Source organism: Pygoscelis adeliae, unplaced genomic scaffold, assembly GCF_000699105.1.
Source record: "Pygoscelis adeliae isolate BGI_AS28 unplaced genomic scaffold, ASM69910v1 Scaffold172, whole genome shotgun sequence".
In the NCBI taxonomy this organism is placed as follows: Eukaryota; Metazoa; Chordata; class Aves; order Sphenisciformes; family Spheniscidae; genus Pygoscelis; species Pygoscelis adeliae.
Genome location: NW_008824338.1, coordinates 592,362 through 619,234, shown reverse-complemented (window position 1 = coordinate 619,234; position 26,873 = coordinate 592,362). Strand labels below are relative to the sequence as shown.

The window sequence follows — 26,873 nt, the reverse complement described above, 5'->3', positions numbered from 1 at the left end:
TTTCTTGCCTGTAAAATAAGATGCTGGTATTCCTCTATTTACAGGGAAGTTAGGTAAATAAGCCGCTATTTCTGAAACACTTTCTATGTCAGAGTCAAGAACCACAAAATAAAACTCAAGCATGTTTAAGAAATGCATTCAGTCATGTATTTTCTACATGGGTAAAAAACCGGCTGGACGGCCGGGCCCAGAGAGTTCTGGTGAATGGAGTTCAATCCAGTTGGCGGCCGGTCACGAGCGGTGTTCCCCAGGGCTCAGTATTGGGGCCAGTTCTGTTCAATATCTTTATCAATGATCTGGACGAGGGGATCGAGTGCACCCTCACTAAGTTTGCAGACGACACCAAGTTGGGCGGGAGTGTTGATCTGCTCGAGGGTAGGAAGGCTCTGCAGAGGGACCTGGACAGGCTGGATCGATGGGCCAAGGCCAACTGTATGAGATTCAACAAGGCCAAGTGCCGGGTCCTGCACTTTGGCCACAACAACCCCATGCAGCGCTACAGGCTTGGGGAAGAGTGGCTGGAAAGCTGCCTGGCAGAAAAGGACCTGGGGGTGCTGGTCGACAGCCGGCTGAACATGAGCCGGCAGTGTGCCCAGGTGGCCAAGAAGGCCAATGGCATCCTGGCCTGTATCAGAAATAGTGTGGCCAGCAGGAGTAGGGAAGTGATCGTGCCCCTGTACTGGGCACTGGTGAGGCCGCACCTCGAATACTGTGTTCAGTTTTAGGCCCCTCACTACAAGAAGGATGTTGAGATGTTGGAGCGTGTCCAGAGAAGGGCAATGAGGCTGGTGAGGGGTCTGGAGAACAAGTCTTATGAGGAGCGGCTGAGGGAACTGGGGTTGTTTAGCCTGGAGAAAAGGAGGCTGAGGGGGGACCTCATTGCTCTCTACAACTACCTGAAAGGAGGCTGTAGCGAGGTGGGTGTCGGTCTCTTCTCCCACGTAACTGGCACAAGGACGAGAAGAAATGGCCTCAAGTTGCACCAGGGGAGGTTTAGATTGGACGTGAGGAAAAATTTCTTTACTGAAAGAGTGGTTAAACATTGGAAGAGGCTGCCCAGGGAAGTGGTTGAGTCACCATCCCTGGAAGTATTTAAAAGACGGGTAGATGAGGCGCTTAGGGACATGGTTTAGTGGGCATGGTGGTGTTGGGTTGACAGTTGCACTCAATGATCCTAGAGGTCTTTTCCAACCTTAATGATTCTAGGATGAGTAAAAAAATCAGGATATTCTATGCAGGTTGGGGTATAGAATGATGAAAAGTTCCTGCAGTAAAAATAGTATTTTATTATAAAACTAAAAGCTGTATCCTCATATGATGCAGGTAGCTGTAACTGTCACTTCTTAAGTCTGGAGTGCTTGTCTTAGTGATGTAGTTTGAAATTATTTTGTCTGTTTGGTAAATCTTGAACAAAGTCTTCTAAGAATAATTTCTTTTGACCTAATTTAGGGACTCATGACTGGAATAAAGTGTATGAGACCCTCTTTTAAAGTAATGTAATAAAATTATTTTCTTTGTAAGCTACTCTGACACAGAGGAACAGAATATGTGACAAAACCAAAAATCCATAGATCCACAATATATGTGAAGTGAACTCACATTTCCTCTGTTGCTCAGCGATGTTATGCAACCAAGACTGCAGCTCAGCCTGAGCAAAGTCACTGCCCTAAGGTTCACTGGTAGTAGCATCTGCAGCTGAGTGTGTGGCCCCACAGCGACACGGGACAACTGTGAAAACTGAGTCTGTGTGTTCTTAGCCGTTCTCCTGTGGTGCTTGAGCCGAGGTGAAAACCAACCACCTTTTCTGTTTTGCAGAATTATTTCTCGGTCAGGCCAGTTCCCAGAACTAGCTCACCCTGCCAGTACCAGGGCCGGGGTGGAGATGGCGTTGCTCAGGGCAGGGGAGAAAGCAGCACCATAGCTGTCCCCTTCTGGGTCAGCTGAAACTGCTGTGGAGCTTCCAAGAGCTGCCAGCAGTATTTCCCTGTTGTATTTCTCACATGAATGCTCTCCCCGGTGCTTGTTGGTGCGCTCCTGGCTGGACACCTCTTTATCCTGGTGTCCTTAGCACATCTAACTGGGTGTGAATTGTGCTCAGCTCGCCTCTCTGCTAGGAACAGAAATAAAGTCATTGGTTGGACATGGAGTTTTGAGTATGGTGGGTGAACGCTTTCTGTGTGGAAGTAATGGACTTGTGAAAGGACACTGAATGTGACTTACACCTCCAGCAGTTTGGAGTAGGACACGGAATATAGCATCTTTTGTCTGTCACTGGTAAGGTGGAAGCATTCTGGGTCATGCAGTAGAAACTGTGCTTATGTGGATATGAGGAGCTCACACAGATGTTACCAGGTAAATATCAAGATGCTTTCCAATTCCAAGATCGATTGTTTCTAGGAGCCACATAGAGAACATATTGGATTTTTCTGCTTTTAGCTGGATAACTGAAAAAGATGTATTGATTCATGAAAAGGGAAAACTCCCCTTATAAACTTGGCAAACGTTAAAAAGTCACTTCCAATAATAGCCATTCATGTGTGAGTGCAGCTGAGGCTGAAACAGTCTATAAAGCACGTTTGGAGTTCAGAGGTTCTGAAGTCCATGACTTCTTGGCAGCATAATAGTAGCCCCTATCTCAGGTCTGCCTTTCCCCCAGTGCAGGGTAAAACTGTTGATGTTGGCTTCTACCAACAAAAGGAGAAGAAGAAATAACAGGAAAATGGGGAGGGAGAGAGGTGGACGCAAAGGTTAAATGGAAAGCAGTGGTTTGGCCTGGCACATAGCAAAGTGGGTATCTGGAGTTTTTGGTGCTAGTGACAGGCTAGAGCTGGAGCGAATGACCAGGAACAGCGGGATGTGACACCAGGTGGCATTCGGGGATCTTCTAGAGTGGTTGAAGTAATGCAAAGCTGACTTGAAGGTGCGAGATGGACTTAGCCTCCATAAAAAAACAAGTGTTCAAGGTTCTAGTTGAATAGAAACTGCCTTACAATACTGTGTAAATCGCTTTTTCACCACACCCCTTGCATATTCTACTGGTTAATTATTCCCAGAGATTAGGAGGCACCAGGCTATGGAGATGGCAGTTCTCCTGCAACCTGAGAAGGTTTGTTTTCTTGTGTTTTGTAACTGTGTAGTAATTGGAATATCGCTAGGCAGTATTATTTACAGTTTTCCTTTTAACTTGTCGGAGTCTGATAATTGAACTGAGAGATTGATTAAGAGACGTTAGCATGACATGAAATCATGACTATTCAATATGTTAATTTTTCTCCTTTTCTACTTCTGCCACTGATATTTTAGAACCCTAAAATACCTCTTTTCTATAACTGCACAAAACTTGACAAAATTTGGAAAATCCTTTTTTTTTTCTTTTTTTGTCCTTTTTTTTCTTTCAGGGCTACTGACAGACAAATGTTAAATGCTTCTGGTCCTGTGGAGCAGAAAAAATATCCGTGCTCAACTGAAAATGAAGAAGGACTAATTGATCACAGAGTGCTAAAGCAAAAGTGAGTTTATAATGCATTTACTAAAGTTTCCTTACCTTTTGAAAATGACATAAACACTTCTTTTTGCTTTGTTAAGACTAAACAGATACCGTATAAAAAGTGACCTTAATTATTGGAGGCCAGGTCCAGGTATATCCAGGTATATTTAGAAAACAGCAGGAGCAGAAACTTATTAGGATTTGACTGAATGAAATAGTCTAATGGTGGTTTGTTTGGGTTTTGGTTTGGTTTTTTTTCCTATTCTCCGTCCTTGCTCACTATCTCATGTTGCCTCATGCAGAGGGCAGGATACAGGTTTGTCTTTATTTGTCTAGTTTTTAAAAATCCTCTTTTACAGATGTATTTTCAACAGCAATCTGGCAAATTAATCACTACAGAGTGGAATGTGGCTATAAAAAAAATCGTGTGCTTGAGGCACCTTAAATATAGCAGCTGGGAAGATAGGCATGCTGGTTCCATTTGCACACTCATTTTCCTTGGCTATCAAAATGAGTCGTCTTAAAAACTGGAGGCGAGGAGAGGAGGTTTTGGTGTGGGGTTTTTCTCTTTTTTCCTACACATGCTTTTCCCCGTTGAGATGGGCAGTTAGTGTTCAAGAGTGCCGTTCCTCTTTCAAGGCAATTGTCGTCTTGTTTGTGAAGCTTTCTCTGCTGGTCACTACCCCCCTTTATTCCTGCCTGCTGTAATTTCTCCCCCATAGATGTGACTGATGGCTTCACCATCAGTCTGATATTCTGAGATAAGGGGAGGTCTTTCTGTAAAAATGTCTTTTATCCCTTTAAAAAAGTAGCAAGGAGTTAGGGATAAGGCTGTCTGGGAACAGAGGAGCAGGGCTTAGTGAATCACATAGTTAACGCTTTTAAAATAAAGTCCTGCTACGTGCTTCAAAAGAACAAAACAAAAATCCCAAACCCAAAGGTTCTGTGAGCATCGTTGCCAACAAAACAAACCTAAATTACTTAAAAACCTCGGAATAAACCATTAAAAGGATCTTGCAATGATGGTTTTTAGCCTGTTCTCCTAAAGGATGCTTATTTTTAATTAATGATGAGTAATTTGCCTTGTGCTCTATAAAGAGTTTTAAATGGGTTGTGTGAATCAGCTTAACCCAGAATAGACTGGCCTTAGGAAGTGCTCTCAGCAAATGTTGTCAGTAGTAGCTTTCAAAGGCCCGTAATGGCCTGTTAAGGGAACGGGACTGTGAAAGAGCAGTGCCGGTTCACCTTGGGGCGAGGGAGCAGAAGAGGAGGGAAGTCTGCTGCTGCAAATCGGAGTGCCCCTTCTCGGTGAAGTAGTAGATGCCCTAAAAGTCAGTGGAGCTGTCATGATTTGTAGTCTTGAAGACCTGAGTAAATTTGATGAGGGCTTCTCTTTAAAGGTCAGATGAGAAACTGGCAAGTATCTTTCTCCGAAACAGCTGTTTTAACTAAGACTGAGGATAGAACCGAACAGCCCTTGCACCCATTAACTGCTGCACTAGGTTCATCCCAAGCTAAATACTATTTTTGGAGGTGAATGCTGCTGTTTAGATAGGTCTATGACTTGACCCACACTGATAAATGCGATATTATAGAGTTTAGGTTTGATTTTTTGTTTTTTCCATCTTCTTCCTGCCTTCCTTTCCTTACAGTACTCACTGCATTTTCAACAACCGATGGAAAGTTTTAATGTTTTATATGCTTGAGGGGATTATGTCGGCTATAAGCAGGTTGTGAAGGGTTGAACAAGAAGTTTGTTTTAGAAATTTGATTATGGGAACAGAAAAAGTTGCTTTGACTATAATATAATGATAGCTTCTTAGCCTAGAGTATAAAAGTAACCCCCCTGTCTATTCTGCTGATATACTCACTTTGAAAGCTGGGTGGGTTGGTTGGTTGGTTTGTTTTTTCACTCATGTTCGAGTCTATGGACTTGTGTGCCATGGTGAAAAGTGGTTTTTCACATCAGATTAATGGTGGCTAGTTTTTGTATTTTGGCATAACATTAATCAATATTTCTGTTAGATTAGCTAGTGGGTTTTTTCCATTGCTTTAAGTTTGGAATGTTTAAAATCTGTGCATGTGTTTCTCTCCCCTAGCCTTTCATCTTAACTAATGGGGAAAGGGAAGCTGTAGTAATACAGGGAGGTAGTTCTGCAAATAGAACACTCTGTACTGCCTTATTCTGAGTAAGAAAGGAGGGTGGGTACCCGTTTCTCATCAGCAAGGTCAGATTTTAAGGACAATGACGACTTCCATTCTTCCTTAGAGGGTGTTCCCACCTCACCCACTTATTTGGTGGCAGAGAAGTTCATATCAGCACTTCTAGAGTCAGTTCTGCCAGGTTAAAACAGTCAGTTCTGTTAGTTTAATTCAGTGGGGTTGGTTTAAACGTACAGTTCAAATGATTGATATTTGGCCAGGGTTACACTTGTAGCCTCTGTCTCCTCATTCACTTCATCCAGTCTGAAAAGAAGAACTTAAAATTTTGGGGGTTGGGGATTTTTGGGGGGGGGTGTGTTTGTTTTTTCCCCAAAAGACCCATGCAACTACAGCTTCAATAGTGGGCATGGTTTTGCTTGAAATGAATTCTTGAGTGCTTTTATGGATTATTAGCGCTGGTGAATTGGCTCGAAGTTTCTCTGTATGTTTCCCATGTAGGTAGTCCTAACAACTGTGTTAAATACACTCTTCTGTATTATGAAATATTACAAAAATATCAAAAGATTGTTTAAACACAAAAAAAAGAGTAAGTGGACGTATCAATTGTATAATTTTTATTTTTGTTGTATTGAAATTGTGCATACGTATGACCCGATGAGGTTTGCAGGTTACCCCAGTGGAATAACTTTTAGCTAGCAACTACAGAAGTAAAAATAGCCAGTCTGCCTGTTAATCTCCCAAGACAATTAATCTTGAAGCAGTGCTCTTCTGCAAAGACAATAAGATAGCTACAGAGGCCAATTCAATAAATACATTTCCCCTATACCTGCTTTTCTGTATCAGAGTACCAGCAGTTTGATGGCTCCTGGCAGCCTGATGTTTATCTTGTTGCTAAGACAGAGGCTGTCATTACTTGTAAATAGCTGACACTACTGTGAAAAACCAACCTTGTATTGGTTGGTTTATACGTCCTGTCTGCCTTTCCTCAAGGTGTTTGTCAAATGACATCCCTAACGTATCCCTTTTTCACTGTTTCCAGTATGATGGTCAAGCTGTTTTCCTTGAAGAGTGATGTCCTGGTACAGGTTTATTTGCACATTTATTCTTTCTATAAAAATGTGTTCTGTAGTTCTAGAGTGTTGTGTAGCAGACTTACTGTCTGAACACCTTGAAGTAATTTGCTCAGGGCAGGCTTATGTGCACAAGCAAGATAACAGATCTTCGGGCCAGCCTTGACAGCCTTGAACTTCTGTATTTACTGTGAATTTGGAAGATGTGGTCAGTGCTCAACTAAACCTGGGCCTGCTAAGTGTTCATATACCAGTAAAGCCATTGCCAGCATTGACGGTATATTGGTGGTGGCGCCCACATAAACTTGGGCTGATACCAAGGACAATGAATTGGAAGATTTACTTGAAAATACACTTGGCTCCCGTCTCCAAGATGGCCGTGCTGGCCTGCATGGCTGTAAACTGCCGTTCATTCACTTCCTCAGTGGAGCTGGCTTGCCTGCTGCAAGCCCTCCCTAGGTCGGGCACCCACCAGCGTGCACTAGTGCAGCATTTGAACTAGTAACACCCCGCTGATAGGGACCGGAGCTGAGCAGAGCACGGAGCCATGTTAACGATGGCGTGCATCTCCTTAGCTAGGGCAGTCTCGCATCTAGTTCGGTCGAACTGCAGGCAACTGCACTGACTACTGGGTAGCCGCATCTCAAGTGTGTCTTACTTTTGACACGTCATTCTGCTAATGATCTCTATAGAGCTCCTTCCTTTGCTTCCCCATTACCCACACATTGATACTGTTGGTCTGTGTTTAATGTGTTTTATCAGAAACACACTTATGCTTGTGCTTTAAAAAGGAAGAAAAGAAAAAAAGAGAGTAGCTAGCCTGAAAAATTGTCGCTTAGTCAATTATTTCAGATTATTTTGCTCCCTTTACACAAGAGAGCAAATATTACTTTTATATGTATGCATATATACACATACGCAGCTATAGTCCTACAAAGAAAATCTCAGCTGGACTGTGCCTCTTATATGTAACTTAAGGTTTCTGCATAGAACCTAGAAACTCTTATTGTTGATATCATCAGAATTATTTCTAGTAGATGTGATTGATCTTTTTTTCAGTTAGTTCATATAGACATGAAAAGCAGCCATAAAAAAAAAAAGTTAAGTCTTTTACAATGGTCAGTGGTAGAAGAAAGGAAGTACTGTCTGTTTTGTTCAGAAGTACAGAAATCAGGCGCTTCCTTTGATTATACCATTACAACAGCTAATGTTTAGGGATTCCAAAACCATAAATTGCATCTAGCCCATTAATTTTAGCAGTGATCGATTGAATCTTTCTTCTATGAATTTGTCTCAATATTTCTGAAGCTATTTATTGTTTCAATAGTAGATTCCCCTGTTGAATGATGTGTCATAATAGAAAAATAACTTCTTTATTTTAATGGTTCCTCATAATTTCACTTCAATTGCTATTCTATCTTCATAAAAATTGTTATATCTGTGGGTTTTGGTTTGTTTTGTGTAGGGTTTGGGGGAGATTCTTTAAATTTAGGTTTTCAATTTATGTAGTTGTGAGAATTTCTACCACTTTTTTTTAAGTCAGCATTTCATGTCTCTGCACTGCAGCAGGAAGCTTAAGAATACTAACTTAAATTAAAAAAAAAAACAAAACCCTAGAAGACTCACAATAATACTTTCTCTGTGCTTGTTGCCTCAATGTTTTGGAAGTCAAAGCAACTGGACTCATGGTTTTGGAGCGCTTGAGGTCAGCAGAGCTGAATTTACCGATATGGTGCTGTGAGTCTTCCACGACTGTTTGCAGGAAAAAAAAAAGTTAAATCTCCTTTCTTCCACACCAGAAATAAGGCAAGTCTCACAAATTACTTGCAGGAGATACTAACTGCGTTGCCTTGTTAGGGTCTAGCAAAGTCATAAAAGCAACAACAAAACCCCTAAATACATAAAATTCTTTGGATACTGTATAACACGTCTTTCATGGGTGAATGCAAATAAATGCTGTTTCATTAAAATGGCCTGATTTAGCTGGCAGTTCTGTCAGTCAGATTCCCCAAGGAACTTTTTGTCTCCCCCCATCTGTAACCTACAGCTGCTGCCCTCACATGAGGTGGAAGTGCAGAGCCTTCACTTACGTGATGCAGCTCCTCAGAATGGAAATTGTCAAAAAATCGTGACTCCCTCTAGAAGAAGGCTGTGTCTGCATCTCACAAAGCTTACAGACAAAATTAATCAGCTTTAAAATAACTTTGTGCTCGTGCTGAATGTGATGATTTCTATAGCAAGAGTACTGCAGGAAAAGCTGAAACTGGAGCTGCTCTGGGAAATGGGCAGCTACGGTGTGTCTGTCAGCTCCCGCATCCTAGCCTTGCTGAAGCTAACGCTGCTGCAGGTAGCTTCTTTTTCAGTCTAAAGGATACCTGCCCCTAATTTAGTGGGAACTGAAAAAGTAAAGGACATCATCATGCACGAGGTAGGCTGCAAATCCCAGGCTTTAGGGAATAACTGGGAAACTGTGCATTTGTGCTGGAAAGTAGGAAACGGCAGTGAAGCACGTGAAGGGAAAAGTATGGGAATGTTTTGGGCATAGATCTCGGAACTGTGAATAGAAAAGAGAGCCCTATTTTATCCTACTATTGAAAGGGGAAAAAAGAGTTTCTTTTGATATTTTATCATCTGTCTATTTTCTTCCTTTTGATGGAAATAACCTTTGCAACCTTAAATATTGTCATAAAGTTGAAAGCATGTAATACATGTGTTAGTGAAATGGAACATTTTCTACAGCTACAAACTCTTCCTTCCCTTCATATCTGCAAGCTCCAGGTTTTGTTTTCTCTTCTGTTTCTTCCTTGGCTTTGTAGACATGGACTTTTTTCCAGCCTGCAAATCTTCAGGCAGGAGTCTCTTGCTGATGTTTGGTGTAGACATGGGAAAGGCTAGACCTTCACCTGTGAAAAACGGGAATCTATTGAGGCTCCACCCATGTGCTGAGTTTTATCTTGACGTGCTGTCCTGGTTTCGGCAGGGATAGAGTTAATTTACTTCCTAGTAGCTGGTACAGTGCTGTGGTTTGGATTTAGGATGAGAACAAAGTTGATAATGCACCAATGTTTTAGTTGTTGCTAGGTAATGCTTACACTAGCCAAGGACTTTTTAGTTTTCCATGCTCTACCAACTGAGAAGGCTGGAGGTGCACAAGAAGCTGGGAGGGGGCACAGCCAAACTGGCCAAAGAAACATTCCATACCATGTGACGTCATGCTCAGTACATAAACTGGGGGAAGCTGGCTGGGGGGGGCCGCTGCTCGGGGACTGGCTGGGCATCGGTCGGCGGGGGGTGAGCAATTGTACTGTGCATCACTTGCTTTGTGTATTATTATTATCATATTATTATTATAATTTTATTTCAATTATTAAACTTTTTATCTCAACCCATGAGTTTTTCTCACTTGTGCTCTTCCAATTCTTTCCCCCATCCCACCGGGTGGGGGGGAGTGAGTGAGCGGCTGCGTGGTGCTCAGTTGCCGACTGAGGTTAAACCACGACACGTGCCAAACGTGGTAACCCATTGATGTCAGCAAGGTTCTAATCAACTGTGATGTCCTCTGAGTTACTGGAACCTAAGCTGATACAAGATGTCACATTGGGTGCCAGAGACTCATGGACTTTACTAAAGTAGACATACAATGAGAAAAGCATGTAGCACGCAGTCTATTTATGCATGTGCTCAGCTGTCCTTTAAGTCACTTTTTTAAATGAACTAAATAAATACAGGAAACTGATCCTTGCTACCAGTATGCTCAGAAGCTTAAAAATGACAAAATCGTATGATCTAGTGTTTGAACCTGTTTCTAGGTCTCTACTGCACTTTGCACAGCTATCTTGATTGAGCTGTCTGTATTGATGCCAAGATTATTTTTACTGACTTGTAACAGCTAATTCGGGCAGCTTTGTGTCTCTGCATGAGGTTGCACAAGACACTGAGCTTGGTGACCATGATCTAAAACCTTCATCGAATGATCCGGGTGATGCTGCAAGTGTGTAAAATCTTTGCCTTTTTAGCAGTAAAACAAGATATTTCTTGGGATTAGGGATCCCAGGGGTTGTAAAATTTAAATAGGTGGGTTTTGGGGGGGTGGGTTGGTTTGTTTTGGGGGGGGGGGGGGTTGCCAGCTGAAGGAGACAAACTGCTCCTCCCAAAATTATGTTCTCTTACAGTTTTGTGTGTCAGTAAACAGGCTGTGTGTGAGCAGTGTAAGGCTGAAATAGAGCCAGAGAAACAAATAGCTGTGTGAAAGAGTGCTGTGACTTAGTGCAGTGAGTAAAGTGGTCATCTGCAAAAGCTGAGTGGTCAAAAGTTCCGTGATTAGTTGTGTCCTTGCTGAGGAGATGCTTCTTAGGATGCAGTTCCATATTGCAGCTAAACATAGAGACCAGCTTGCTTCCTCTGTGCTGGTATTTGTCTCACCTTATGGGCAGCTATTTTGGGGACCTAAACAGTGAGAACACTAAACCAAGAAGAAAAATGAAGAATTTCATCACTGTAGCTCCTTGAAGTAACTTGCTGCATGGTTAGAGGCTTCCCATACCAGTAACAAAGGGGTAAAGATGCGTGACAGCAGGGGGAGAGGGGGACTGACATTTGGCAGCAGTTAGCCATTGGACTGATTTAGCTGCAGCATCAAATATCTCAAGAACTGAGAGAAAACAAAAGATGTAGTAATTTGCGTTTTGGGATCTTGATCTTTTCTCTGTCTCAGGTTAGCTAGAAGACCAGAGAGGGATGGTTAGAAACAGGCTATGTACGTTTGTACCTAAATCTCTAGCTGTAATGCCATTCTCCACAATCAAGAAAGGTCTTGGCTATATGCATAAATAGCAGTGCACGTACAGTGTAACTGAAGTGTTCTTTTAGTTAAACAAGTTTGCATGTGAGCATTTCTGGGGATAAAGTTTAGTGTGGAGTTGTGTCTCTTTTCAAACCAACTTGTATTTCATTGTAAAATATTACTGCACGTATTTAACATGACTGTCCAACAGGAATTATTTCAGCAAAAGCTAGTAAAATATTTAATCTCTTGCACTGTGGAGACTAAAGGCATTTTTGGATCTTGTTTGGACAGCAAGGAGGTGTGTTCTATGTTGGGTAAGGCTGAAGAGAAATGGAATTTGGAGTATTTTTGTTGTACTGGCAAACATGAAGGGACTGGTGGAGGGGAGAGTTACCATGCCTCCCTGGCTATTAGCCACCCCAACTCCAAGAAAATTTTATTTTCTTCAAGTAACCGAGTACAGTTCAGTTCGCCTGAACTGAACCTGCTAAACTGTTCCACTTCTTGAAATGGCAGTTCAGCTTCACTGGTGTTGGCAACAACAGGAATTTCAGCGCTACTCAGCCACAAATTACTGCATGTTTTAAACTTCTGTACATTCTTGAGCTAGTTTAAAGATAGCATGTTGAACATAGTATGTAGTAACTCGCAGCCTGTCTGCTACATCACTTTCATCAGTAAAGTTGGTGGAAGCACAGTATGCAAACTCATAGGCTGCAGAGCTCCTCATTGATGCTACATTGAACATCTGCACTTTATTTGCATAAGAGGGATTTCCAAGTGATTTCAGAATCTGGGTTTGGTTTTATTTTCCCATTTGTGTATTAATTTATCACCAAAAAAGGACATGAATGTGTCTGTGTGGATGTTTGTCACTTCTCGCACAGCTTTTCCTTCTTTTGAGACTGTAAAGTACTAGTGGAAGTTCACTACAGTTTGCATCTACTGTTAACCATCTGTGTCCCATAAAATTTGGTGAGCTTAGAGAGACAACAGCCTTGGCCATTTTGTACCTGTTTTGCATGGGGACATGTAGTGCTGTTAGTGCTGCTGCTGCTGTTAATATAACTATGAGGATCAGATGACAGTACCCAAATTATTTTTTTCTTTTTCAGCACTGCATCACAGTTTGCAGTAGTGTTGGTGTTGGTAAAGTTATATCATGGCTGTAAAGCTTTTACCAGCCTGCAAGCTACCAACCTACATTAAAAGATGCCAAGATGGTGCGGCAGCATAACCAGGTCAACAAGGTTGAGAGTTACAGGGTAATCTACTCAAGAAGGTATTGAGGATATTACTATGACTATAGGGGTCCAACATAATGTGCCTCCCCGATATATAGTAATCTTTCAAAGTGCTGTAAATTAAGCTATTGCAAATGCTCATCCATTGGTATTGCAGTTGATTTTACCAGCCTAAAGATATTGGCTACCATGGGTTTTTTGGGGTTTTTTTTGGTTTTGTTTTTTTTTTACATCCTTATCTGAAAGAGGCTAGATAGCAAAACCTTCCAATGAAGACCTTGCTAAAACTCTTCACAACTCTTATTTATATACCTAGCTCCTATTTATAGGCTATCATAGAGACCTTTAGGAGTGAAAACTTGTGTGTGTTAACTGAAGTCTAGCAGTATTTCCCTCCATAACTTTCATAGACTCAAAATCCAGTGCAGCTTGGCAGGGACACCAGAGCACGCCTAGTCCAGCCACACATCTTTGTGTGGGAGCTTTCACCTACCAAGTGGAGGGTTCCTAACTTGAGACATATACAGTGTAGATTTCAACAACTGTGGTAACTATCTTAATTTCTTTCACAATTAGTGGAGAGAAATAGATGAGAGAGAACATCTGGTCTGATATAGGTGTCTTCTCATTGTTCTGTCATCCTTCAGCGATGTTTATCTCTCCTCAGTAAATATAAAGGGAATGCAGATGATTAATTCAGATACAGATATCTGTATATTTATACTATGTAAGCATCTACGTTTGTCATCTATAATGACAGCATTTTGTTTTAAAAATTCTTTTAAAAGCCTGATAGCTGTTTCCAAATTGCTCTCTGCAATTTAAGTTAAAGCAAACATAAATTGCAGTGATACCACATAGGTAACGGGACTCTTTAGTTGTCTTTGGCACCTCTGGTCTGGACTACTATGACTGGGAAGCTGTCTAGGGCTGCCAGAACCACTCCACCTCTTAGGTGGCTCTTGATTGACTTCCAGCTCAATTTATCTCTACTTTTCCCTGTGTTCCTTCAGAATTAGGGTTTGGCAGGCTCTCTGGAGGCAGGAAGTGCTCGGGTAGCCAGTGGTGATATCCTGCCCCAGGCTCACCCCAGCTGGGGTGTGACATTTGTAAACAGTGCCGATGGTCTTCTCGGGATGGGAGCCGTGGGTACTTACAGGCTGTGTCTGCTTTGTTCCAGCCACTGTGCTGGTAACTGCCTTCACCCGTGTGTTGAGAACTGCCGTCATCCCTTCGATGCTTTTCCCTTTGGGAGGACAGTCTTAGCTAATGTCGTGTATAGTATTTTATTCAATTAAGTTGTTTACTTACTTTTGCTAGTAAATTAGCAGAACTGGTAGGAAACACATTATAAATTATTACAGAGAAAGTTATTTTGCAACAGTAGCAAGTCCCCAGTGACTTCCTCCGCTCTGCCTTCTGCTTTCAGTTAGTGACCACCTTCTAGCGTCTGCTGATTAAAACATTTCGCCTTTGACATCTGGTTTTAACCCCATATGTTTTGATTGCAGCTTTTGTAGGTATTCTTTATGTAGAAACCAAGAGAGCAAGCCTCGAATTGCTATAGCAGTAACTTTGCTTTGTGTTGAGTTTTTGCTTGTATTTTTCTTTCCTTCTTGCCTGCGTTCCCATAGAAGAAGGACATGATAATGATGATATAATCTTTTCTTTTACAGAAAAAATCTGAAGTCATTTTTTGCAAGATACAAGACATTGCAGTGGACAAGTTCTTATGCTTTGCCAGACTTCCCTTACGACGTCAAGTGCATATTAGCAGAAAAAAAATGCCCTGATCACAGTATGAGAATAAGGATTATTGAATTTTTGCAAGCAGACATGACAAAATACCTAGAAGGATCGCTGTGAGTAAACATCGTTAGATTTATTTGGGGGCATTACCTATTGGCTGCAGAAGTAAATTTTCAAATGGATGGAAAGCCATTCTCTTTAATATGCTTGCTTAAATAGAGGAGGCTAAGGGCCTGAAACCTGTTGAAGTCAAACAGGAAGATTTCATGCAAACCTTAAAGCTGTTCCCTTTGCTATTTGGAGGGGAATCGATAGTCTTAGAAATGGTCAGTTTAATGTATATCAGTTGTAGACTCCAGGCAGTGTCTAATACTGTCTAGAATACCAACTATTTCTTTTACATCTCCATTTTGTTTGCACAGGTATCCCAACAGTCAGCAATATAACATTGTTGTCAATGCTCTACTGCAGGCATACCCATTCCTCGATGAAGATGGGAATGGCTTTGTAAGTATTGTAAAACTGAAAAATATGGAAATAATCCCCCCCCCCATAATTGATCACAAGAAAATAACCTAGTTCAGAGGAAATCAATATCGATTTCTTATATACTGACTCTATTCAGAGCTGTAAACTTCACTTTGACAGGTTTGGCAAATCACATTCTTATTTCATTATATTAATTAAAGATTAATCCAGTCACAGCAATTCCTCAAAGCCACTGTGAGATCATGTAGACCTGTACATGAAGTCCCTGGTTGCTTTTTGGGTACAGTTTCTTTCTGGATTGATTTCCCCCAAAGGATAAATTTAAGTAAATGTGACATAGTTTTGTTTTTAAAAACAAAGAAGCCAAGCCTTTAGAAAATTGTATGAGGACTAACATATGACTGATGCTCCTGCAATGCATTATAATCACTTGTGTGTTAGATATCTAGCTGCAACATGTAGTAATACTACTAGTTTAGGTATGCTGGGAACCTAGGCCTAATTAAAAAAAAAAAAATATTAAAAACACTGGTTGGGATCTCAGTGGGGACGTAACGGAAAGCAATGGAAGGAGATGACTTAAATTTGAACTACATTTTTTCACTCTTGTGATCCAGAATACGTATCTGTGGTCTCAAAGGACAGTGTTAACCTTTTACCTTCACATCATTGCTTTGCCATGTGATACTTTTATAGCGTCTTGTAAAAGTTTGTGAGTCTCGGTGGGGATTGTTAGCTTTAAATGTATATAAATATGTATCTTGTGTACACTTACTGCAGAAAGCAAAATAATTTTGAGAATTAAAAAAAAAAAAAGTGAGGATTAAGGGGTGGCTATTCTAGTTCTCTCCTGAGCCCAGGCATTGTAGGAGGGAAGGGACCAAAGAAAACAAACTTATCTCAGAAAGGAGAGAGGGAGCAGAAGGATCAGAGAGCTACAGTCCACCCTTATTTTCAGTCAGGATTCCTCTCTGAATACTCCAGCGGGGGTCCCTGGCCAGGGTCCTGGGTAATGCTACAGCTTCATCTGGCTCCCCTTGTGAAGGGGAGCTGGAATGACGTTCCGGGTGGGTCCAAAGACCTTTTTACAGCCTTTAACTTTTAAAAATTGTTTTTAAACAGAGCTTCTTGAGCTAGGTTTTCAAAGGGCTTTCATTGCAGCAGGACTGTTGACTGAGTGAAACTACTTACAACTCCATTCTTTGGGAAATGGCTCATCGCTTCCCAGATTGATCCCAGAATTGGTGCTGGCAGAAGTTGTGTGATGGGGCAGAGACTTCAGAGTTTTCTTTATCTTTTGATATTTCTCTCATGTTTGCTAGAAAGCATATCTGGCAGAAACCGCCATAAGTAAGTGAGGAAGCTGGAATTAGCAGTTTGCGATATTGCTAGTCTAACGCTTCTGAGCCAGCCCCTCTCTATTGCTTGAGGCAGGAAAAAATGCACTAAAGGTGTATGTCTGTATGCTTAAGTTTGGAGGAGGGGGTGAGGATGAATTACTATTTTTATTGGCCCTACTGTTAGACATTCTGTTCTTCCTTCACAATCGTAAAGGCTATAAATACTACTTTTTTTTCTTGATCTGAGATAGATGTGTGTTACAACAGCAACGGCTTAAAACAAACCCTACAACATATGCACAGCTACTTAGCATGAGGTTTGCAGTAAAACTGAATTCATGTACCTTTAAGAAACAAATGAACAACAACAACAAAAAATTGGCTAACCACCCTTCTTTCCTCTTTTCTCAGAAAAGGTGTCTTCAGCAGCTCAAAAGAAGTGAAGTTTTTGTAGGCTTTTCCTTTAAAATTGCCTCAGGCTAGCACGGGACTGTAAGAATGGCTGCTTTCTGTTCCTGATAACAGTATTGAATCACAGGTCTTGTAAGATGTAAAACAGTACTTATTGAGAGGTTTTGAATACCTTAACTGTCTAATTATTATAGATAAACAAGTTTGTTATTACAGTTTTTGAATAGTACATTGAAAGTATTTAAGAAAACTATCATCAGTAAAGTAATTCAGAGGAAAAGCAGAAAGCTCTTTATTTGGGGACTGGTAGCTAAATGTAGAAAAGGAAAACTGTAACATGAGTGTAGTATTTTAAGCAAAAATGCTAGTTACATTAGTTATTAAATAACTTTATATATAAACTTCTGGAGATGCAGTTCATATAATGTGTTTTTGGTGTCTACATTCAGAAGAGAGGAACAGCACTATGGAAGTTCTTGTTTCTTTCTGGGGACTCCAAAGGGAGCCTCGGGTGACCAGCTGTGCACAGATGTCTGTGTTTGATAGATAACCCCCTCCTTTTGGTGTGTTGTAAGGCTGGAGAAAGGGACACGCCGAACACGGCAATTCAGCTGGGCAGGCCTCTGAGAATAATGGTTTACAGGACTGGTAGATTAATAAAGTTATCTGAGTTTATTTGGAATACCAACAAACATTTTCAAGTATTCGGACTTTTAATTTCTTGTCAAAGTTACAGGAAAAAGGAATAGTTGCATGCATTTCAAAAAAACAAAAGGGCTGAACATAGTTTGGGGTACTAAATCGTGCGTTCCTTCTGGCGTGCTGGAGCTCGCTTCTGCTATCGGGTGTTTTCCTTTCTGCCGTGCAAAATGCTCTATCCCACTGTATTGTTAATGGCGTTAATTTATTGCTCTTTATTTATTGCTGTGCTATGTCTCGGTTCCTAGATTCAGTTAAACTCTAAATTCATGCTTAGAAGGAAAGCAATTGCTTACCCTTTGGGGTGGAGGAGCAGCCACAGCGTCTGCTGGGGTCTGCAGAAGGCTGCGGTAGTTCTTAATGAGATACCCTGAGAAGGTCTGTCAGTGGTGCGATTTTATTTTTAACTCGCGAGTCTTATGGTTTGGAGCCCTTCACCAGAAATGGATGTGTCTTGGCTGCTGGAAGGATGCAGTGGAAACTGTTCTGGGTTCTTCCACGGCAAGTATGCAGGCCTGTGCGTGCCGTGGGTGGGTGGGGGCAGGCGGTTGGGCTTTCTGGCTGAGAAAAGGGAAAGTTGATTCTGTGAGAGATCTTGACATTCCAGAATTAGCTTCTTCTTCTGACCAAGAACAGAAAATCGGAACGTAAAGAACTTGATGTAATAAAAAACTTGGAGAAACTTTGAATTGGAAATGTCAGCACTTCTGTTGCAACGTTTTCATGGAAATGAAATGGCTTGGAAAATTGGAAAGGGGAAAGATCTGCTGGAAAACATAGAGGAACAACAACAAAAAAACAAACCTGAGAGTGCCTAAATTCACACCAGTATTTTCATGACAGGAAAAAATTTACTTGTTCCCCCCCCGCCCCCCCCCCCCAAAAAAAAACAACCAAAAAACCTGGACATTTTTTATTTACAACTCCAAACTATTTTAAACAAGTAGTTTAAACAATGTGTGCATCATGTAGAAATGTCATCTAATATTTTCAATGTCATACTGTTGCAATGAGAGGTCATTAAAGGTTTCGTGTTTCAAGATTTATTAGTTGATTACCCATAATTCTGTTTTCTTGGTTAAAAGGTTTCCTATTTAATTTTGCAGTAGAGAAAAATATGCTTCTGTGCCATAGGCCCTTGAAAAGAATATCTAATGGAATATAGTCTGAATGATGATAATGATTCTAAATGAATAAGTTTAAAAATAAGGTTACAAATAAGCTACTTATATACTGTGAATTTAAAAAGAAGGTTATTTACTAGGTCACTGCAGAAGCAGGAATTAAGAAAGAATTATCTGAAATCCTAAGTAATAATTAAAAAAATTAAGTGAGTTTTGCTTTTAGTATAAAATGATTTAAGAGGTCTGTGGAGCACTTGGAATGAAATTAATTTCCCCACCCTGTTCCAAGATTAGCTTTTGGAAAGAAGTGCTTTAAGGTGTTTACCTAAGGAGTTTTTCCCATGATGTTTTCTTCTACTTAAAGAGCAATGTTATCCTAAGGTAACACATACAACATTTAAAAAAAAAAAAAATCTCCATTTAATCATGAAATAGAGTATTAGATTTCTGATCTATAATGTAACCAATGCAACATTTCCCAGTAGTTACAGACAAACAGGTTATATAGAAAAAGCCAAGGTCATCGTTGCAGCAGTCAAAAGAAAATGGGCACGACACTGTTTCTTGACCACTTGCAAGATACTATTCTATTTGTGCCTATTCCTTTTACAAGGGTTACAACCAACCATTTGGAAAGAGTCACTGCCCTTATTTCATTTCATTTCAGCCAACAATTGAAAACGGTATGATCTCAAGGCAGCCGTACATGAGGAAGGAAAAGAGAGGGCTCTCTCTCATCCGCACCGCCTGCCAGTGGGCTTTGCGTAAGCGGCTCCCTCGAGCTCAGGGCTGCCGAGGGGTGCCGTGATCCCGGTGAAACCCAGGATCCCAGTGCTGACATGCCTGATTTATGTAACCGCTGTGCACAAAATGATTATTCACTAGTAAATTGCTGCTTTTAATCTGCGTATAATCCTTTCCCTCCTATGTCAGATAGACACAGGCTAATCCGTCTGCTCCCTTACGAGCATTGTAAACCTTCCTGGGGTGGCTTGGGCTTTTTTTTGTAAGGGAATTAATAGAAAATAGAGTTATCGGCTCAAAAATGGTAACGAAAGCGTCCTTTTTGGAAGATGCATTACCCGCTAGGGAAGCCACATAAATGTATGTGCTCACGTACATTTCATATTCATGAAATAGGTATGTGAGAAGGGACTTGGCTAAGCTTCTGAGAATCCTATTAGAGAAATAGATTTAGTTAAAACTCTTAATTTATCTGAGGACACGAGGATGAAACAGCTGAATGTTTTGAACTTTGAGGGATATTTAAAGCTCTGTATAGGTGTCAGCATATTCTTTCATGTGGAAGAATAAGTGAAAATGTCTTTTAGCCGAACAAAGGTTTTCAAAAGAAAGAAACTGTGCAAAACTCAACTAAGGGGATATGCAAATTGTCAGCTGCTAATATATTCTGGGATTATCATGTTTTAAAATATTTTAACATCTGTTGAACACTTCAGAGAAGCGTTAAGCTAAGGTTTTTGTTTGCTTGTTTCTTAACAGCCTTAAAATAACAATGTTCCAAATAAATTTTACTAGGCGTGTAACGTTGGGGTATTTGCATCAAAATGTAAGTGCATAGGGCCAGAATTGTAAACATATTCACAAACCTTAATGGTTCAGGTGGATAGCAAGTGGGATTTTCAAGGCATGCAGTCACCTTACTGCTTTTGAAAACAGTGCTAGGGTGTAATACTCAAATTGAGGCTGTAAATATGCCTTGTGAGAAGGCTGGGTGAGCAGTTGTGCTCTATTTCTACTCATTACGTTTAGGTTGGTGACGACGTGACTCCTGTTCCGGCAGAATCCTAAGTCTGAAGCTTACAAACCAGAAATGCAGATGGGTTTGTTTTCTTTCCAGTTCCCAGATGTTCACATGTGACTGGCAGTGAGAGGATACTTCCGTAAGAGCCCGTAGGTGGGTGGCAGATAGTGCGCCCTTCCCGGGGGGACACCTGCCCTGGCTGGCCCAGGTCTGCCCAGGAAGAGCTGAGGTAGACGCCACAGGGGCTGTATTCTCGTAGCTCTTCCGCTTTCATTTTTCACCATTCATGGAGCTCTTGCTTTTAGGATTGAGGACCTGGAAGTCAGCTAGTACCCTAGGGAGGTGGGAGCAGTATTTTCAGCAGGGATCATGCTGCCTTCACCACCATCTTTTAAGAGACCCTCCCATCCATACCCCATGGGTGAGAAAGGCAGGCATGTCAGACTTGCTGCAAAGAAAGATACTGTACTACTTAGTCTACTTTTACTGAATTCTGGTTTACACCAAAGTTAACCTTTACAGTCATATGACCTTGACTAATAAAGGACATCATTTTGGTAAGAAATTTGGGGTAATAATTCTTCTGCTTATATTGCGTTTTAGTATGTCAGTGAGTACAGGCTTGAGTATAGTATTAAGTGAGTATAGTATTGGAGTCAATTTTAGAAAATGAAGTAACAGCTATTTGAATCTCTCTTGCCACGTCCTGCCACTTACAGTCACTTTTCCGACTACTTTTTGTTCCCTCTGACTGTTGAAAACCCTCAATAACTGAAATAAGCAGTTGCTTTTGAGGATCTGACAAAACATTTTCAATATTCACAACTGCATGGTTTGCCTGCAGACATGTTTAGCAGCCTTGGCTTAGTAATTGCTTCCCTGCGTGTAGGTAGTTAGCACGGCTGGGTCCCGCCATGGGGAGCCCAGCTGGGGACTGCAGGTAAACAGCCGTCTGTCCGTAATGATGCATGAGGAAGTTCGGCTGCCAAGGAGTGATGAGTAGCTCCATTAAATGGGGGCTGCATCCACTTGCAGTGCAGAACTGCCTTTAAGTTGCAATTTACATGCCTTGAGAGGTCTCGCAAATGCTAGGACCTACTTAAATGATCCTTTTAATTCAGCAATTTTGAGTTCAGGTTAATAATACACTTGATCCAGTGTAACTAGGCTTCCTGCAAAAGGGAGCGTCCCACCGTGTCTTTCCTGCTCCCTTGTGCTAGATATGGTAATCATACAGCTGCACAACCAGTCAGAGACAGGGGAAAAATAATCCACTCAGAAAAACCCCCATTAGTTTTCTGTGGCACCAGTGAGCTGATCTGATTCACCGTGTAGTTTCATGACCTGATGTCATCAATGGAGCATCCAAAAGTAGAGCTGAGAAAAGGAAAGCAAACTGTGGTTTCACTGACAGCCCTGGTTATATTGGATAAATCTAACCCTTAGGTTCAATTACTGTCATCCTTAACGAACCACACCAGTGCCAGTAGCCCTGTTGTTTAGTTGCCATAGAGTCAAATACCACAGGTGCTTGTGTTTCTTTCAGTCCTGAAGCCACCAGTATGCTGATGCCACCCTAAGAGTCTTTTTCTGCTTAGTAGCAAACACTTTTTTATAAAACAGAGTTAGATAAAACAAAGTGACCTGCTTTAGGAATGGGGCAAATTCTTGAAAGATACTGGAAATGCCAGATTTTTTTTCCCCATGCAGTTGCTATGGAAACGGGCCCTTAAAGATCGCTTCAAGTATGTGAGGAGACCCATTGAAGATGATGAGCAAGTCCTGAGGAACAAATGCAAGTTTGGCCACAGGCGAGGACAGACCAGGAAATCTTCATTTGCTGAAAACAAACCTGATGATGTCCAGGTGCAGGTAGAGGTAAGATTTTTGGTGCTTAACCGAGTTCTGTGTCTTTCAGCTCCTCTGCTGGCGGTAAGGCCGCCAGCCGGTAAAGGGGAGAACGAAGTGATCTCGTCCTATTTAAACACATTTCGTAAAGAGTTTGTCCTATAGCCAGACCCTTGACTTTTTTCCTTTCTGGATAACTATCAACAGTGGAGCTGAACCAAATACTGGATGCCTTGCACATTTGTAGACATTTAGAGTTGTTGCCAGTTGGACATAAAATTCTGTCTCTTTTTTAAATGCAATATTCCCGTTCTGCTTTAGGTTATGCACCTCCAGTTAGAGTGAAAAACAATAGAGGCTTATGTCTAAGAGCTGAAACCTCTGGACAAATAAGAATGCGAAGTGATATTTGAGCTGATAGCAAACGGCCTACTGTCACATAAAAGCTGCTTGTGTTGATGTGTGATGTACATAGGGATGCTTATGAATGTATGCATGCAGTTGCTGTATTTCCCTTTAGTTAGAGAATTCAGAGAGCTATCGCTGTCCAGTAAGTGTTTGAAGCATGCTAATTAATTTATACACTTTCATAAATACATTCAGGTTCCAGTTATGCTTTGCCAATGCTCCTCACACTTCCTTCGGTGCTGCAATTAAAATGTGGTAAAACTTAAACAATTGTAAGAATGTGATAAAGAAGATATGCAAGCAGATATTTGACTTTAGTTTACATATGTCCATCCTGCTGTTTACCAGACACATGTCTTTAGGGTAGCAAGAGTGGCTAACTGGATGCATTTCTGCATAAATAGCCCTTGTGTTTGAAGGTAGCTGTAGTTTTCTACCCAAAAAGCAGATACATGTTTTTGGTTTGGTTTTTTTAGAAGCTTCAGTAATTTCTGTTTATCCCCTTTTGATTAATGTATGCAGGAATAAACACTTCCCTCTTTTTGCCTGCTTTAGTTGAAATGTTTGCAGAATGTGCGAAGTAAGAAACCTTTAATTTGGGTACAAAACAATAAACGGTCTTGCATGTGCTAAAGGAGAAATGACAGGTTCCTGATTTTGTGCATGCATTAAGAGTTAGTCGTCCTTCATCCGCTCATGCTTGGAAAGGGCAAATGTGGGTCTTTTTTGTCTAGTTGAGAAGGGCTTTGCAGTGATCCTGTAGGGACTGCATGCTCAACTTCATTTTTCTGTAGAGAAGGTGTAACTGCACTGCGCTGTGTGTCTGTAAATTAGGAATCACCACTCTTTTTAACTGCATTGCCCAAGGCCATCGCTGGTCACTCCTTGTTTGCTTTAGGAATTGAAGAAGGAAGTATGTTCCACCTCTTCTAAAGTCCTAGGGATTTTCTGCTAGCCTTAATGTTGTAAGCAAATAAGGGTTAAACTGGAAGGAGGTGAGAGGATGATGAGTCTCCCTGAACAACTTTTACTTTCTTTCTCGTGTTTTCCCTGTATCCTAAACAGCAGGGAGATATAAATGCAAGAATTAACACTTGTGGAGCCTGTTAAGGCTTAAGAATGAGTCCCACAAAATTGAGGGAATCATACCTTTCTTAGTTTTAAATGTGTTTCTACACTGAAACCAGGTATGTCTGGCTCTGAGATCCTAAATTATGTCACTACAAATAGCAGCTGAACAAGACGTTTGTTTATCATTCTTTTAAACAAATGTCGTGTGGGGTTTTTAATTCTGTATGTTTAGGAACACACATAAAGGCACCTTTCTGCTAATCCTTGGCATTAACTACTTTGTGATAAATTTAAGCTGCTAAACAAAGAGTCTTAGCCTCAGAAAATAAACACTTGGTCTAGAAGCCAATACCACAGGCAAAACTAAATGATTTTCAAATTATCATCAGCCAGATCCCCTCGCCTTCTTCCCTTTTCCAAGTCTCGAAGAACAGATCAGCCTTGTGTGGACTAGAAGCCAACACATCAGGATTATTTAAGGTAAAAGGGTGGGAAATGAGTTCTGGGTTAAGGAGGCCTTTGGAGAATAATCAGTCAAGGATTCCTAGCCCCTTTGTGTCTCCACACTCTGCCTTAGATAGGCAGAGTAGGACATTTAGGGTATTATAGGTCAAAGCCAACTGGCAGGCAGTGCAGATGAAAGAGTACATCTGTTCCCAACAGATGACCTACTTACCAGCCACACCGCTGACTTCTATATTAAGCTTTAGTTTCTGAATAGTCATAAGATGTAACTCCATCAAATGTGCTTTGTGTCAGTATAATCTTGGATTGTTAATGGTATAAAACTGATAAAAAGATTATTTAGTAATAGAAAATGCCTCATTGGTATACCTGGTGTTTGTTTTTATATAAAAAGAGTAATAAAGCTATTACCACTAATAAAATCCTTGACCACCCTTTCTATTTCATCATGTGAAAAAAGTTTCTTGCCAGGACAAGCTTCCTGTGATGTTTTGGGATGTGCTCAGAGCCACAGATGGTGCCTGCCCCTTGGTCTGTCCAAGCCCCACTACCTGCCAGCAGGCATTCCTCCTCCAAACACAGCACGAGTGTTACTTGGCCTCCCATGCAGAGCATTGCTTCCAGATGCAGCATCTGGCTTTCTCCTCCAGTTTCTTTAAAGCATCTGCTGATGTGTTGCTCATTACAGAGCATTGTATTCAAGCAAGATTGAAGACTATACTCATTTTAGAGTGGCTAGCATCACAGGAAAGGTCTTGAGCAAGTGCAGTGCCCAGGGCTGTAAAATTATGTAAGTAAGCGCATAAACCCATGCTGGAGGTGTCTGTCACTGAAGGAGGTTTTGCTTAAAATGATGCTCCCTACAAATACTCATCAGGTTGAGCCAGCACTGGAAAGAAGCTTGGACTGTGTCTGACATAGACATTAATATGAGCCTCCATGTCTGAGAGATGTTCAGAACTTGATCAGGAAAGCCTCCTTAATTAACAAATTTTCTGGCTACAGAGTGAGAATCCTCAGTCATTTTCCACAGTCAGGCAAATATCCTGGAGCTGCAGTAATCCAGGGGAGAGTGCTTTGTAATGATAATATAGAATCATAGAATCATTAAGGTTGGAAGAGACCTCCAAGATCATCGAGTCCAACCATCAACCCAACAACACCATGCCCACTAAACCATGTCCCTAAGCACCTCATCTACCCGTCTTTTAAATACTTCCAGGGATGGGGACTCAACCACTTCCCTGGGCAGTCTGTTCCAACGTTTAACTACTGGCCACACTGTTTCTGATACAGGCCAGGATGCCGTTGGCCTTCTTAGCCACCTGGGCACACTGCCGGCTCATGTTCAGCCGGCTGTCAACCAACACCCCCAGGTCCTTTTCCGCCAGGCAGCTTTCCAGCCACTCTTCCCCAAGCCTGTAGCGCTGCATGGGGTTGTTGTGGCCGAAGTGCAGGACCCGGCAAATATGACTTCATCTGCTGCAAATGGAAGGTACTTTCCATGAGAGGGGTGATCACACCATGAAAATAAATAAGAAAGGCAAGCCAGTGCCCCTCTGCAGCCAGAGTGGAATTGCTGCTAAGGCAGCCATCCAGTGGCTTTTTCTGACTGGTCTCCTTTTTTTTTTTTTTTTTTTAGCATCAAAATGGCACCATAAAACCCTTCCTCTGCCCTAAGGAATTATTGGGCTTATGGTCCTTCAGGCTGTGAGAGAAACCATCTCCTGCTAGTTCTAACAGGAGGGGCCCTAGACTTGGGGGAGCCAGAAGGAATAGGAAGATAGGACACTCCTGGTGTGCATCTTTGGCTAGAGGATTATCAAAAGGCAAAAGGTGATGGAGAGGGAAGTGTGGTTAGAGCTCGTGATTGGCTTCCATATGATGAAAGCATGTGGTTCAAACACTAGCTTAGTCATCACAGGGGTGGTGACCAAAGAGCAAATTGTCCCTTTCAGAACTTCAAGTTTTGAAATCTTGTCAGTCTTGAGCAGTGCTGTCCATGGAAAGTGTGACTTCACAATCAATTCAGCTGAAGACAGACATAAAAATGCCCACAGATATCCTGCATGGCTCCACCTGCCAATCCAGAAGGGCATGGGTCTCCCATAGGTCCTGTGTCATATTCCGCTACTTCCAGAGGTTTCTGGGATACCCTTATGACATCTCAAATGCCACTAACTAGGTATATCTATGCAACTGAATCAAGCTCCTTCAATCCATCCCAGCTGTTGTATGAGAAAACCTGTCAGCAGAGGGACTATCCAAGGATATCTTAAGTTACCTGAATTTTAAGGGACTGTAACAGGCTAGAAGACTGTTAGTAGTTCATGATCTCAAACAGAAGTGGAGAGAGAGAGAGTGCAGTCCTTCTTCTAATGCCTCCAATTTCTTACATCCTATGACAGCCTGTTTGTGAGGTCATCAGGGCTTCTCTGAAGCTGTCACACACATAAATTTGGAATTAGATGTGAAAAGGAGAAATAGGCTCTGACAAGACGTCGGTTAAGATAGTGGTAGATGTTTGCAGATAACCGGGCATATTTGCCACACCCAGAGGAGCTGGGAATAACATAATTAAAATCAATTTTTAAAGGGGGCACCAGCAGGCCATCTCCTTTCTGTGTCTATGGCATAGATGTAAGAAATGTTTTGGTGAGTATTTAGACTGGCAGAAGCAGAAGGATTCTGCAGAAACTTAAACTCATGAAATCGGCCATCTGCTGATACCATTCCTGTACAGGGAAGATAAGC

General features: G+C 41.4%; 1 protein-coding gene across 1 annotated transcript in view; it reads left to right on the top strand.

Moving 5' to 3' along the window:
- The window catches only part of SAMD3 (sterile alpha motif domain containing 3), a 42,120-nt gene that overhangs the window by 2,713 nt on the left and 12,534 nt on the right, over positions 1 to 26,873 (top strand). The window contains exons 3-7 of the mRNA XM_009319039.1: positions 687 to 711; positions 3,399 to 3,509; positions 14,427 to 14,612; positions 14,922 to 15,006; positions 22,038 to 22,205. Of these exons, the coding sequence (XP_009317314.1) occupies positions 687 to 711; positions 3,399 to 3,509; positions 14,427 to 14,612; positions 14,922 to 15,006; positions 22,038 to 22,205 (575 nt within the window). The remainder of the gene's footprint in view (positions 1 to 686; positions 712 to 3,398; positions 3,510 to 14,426; positions 14,613 to 14,921; positions 15,007 to 22,037; positions 22,206 to 26,873) is intronic.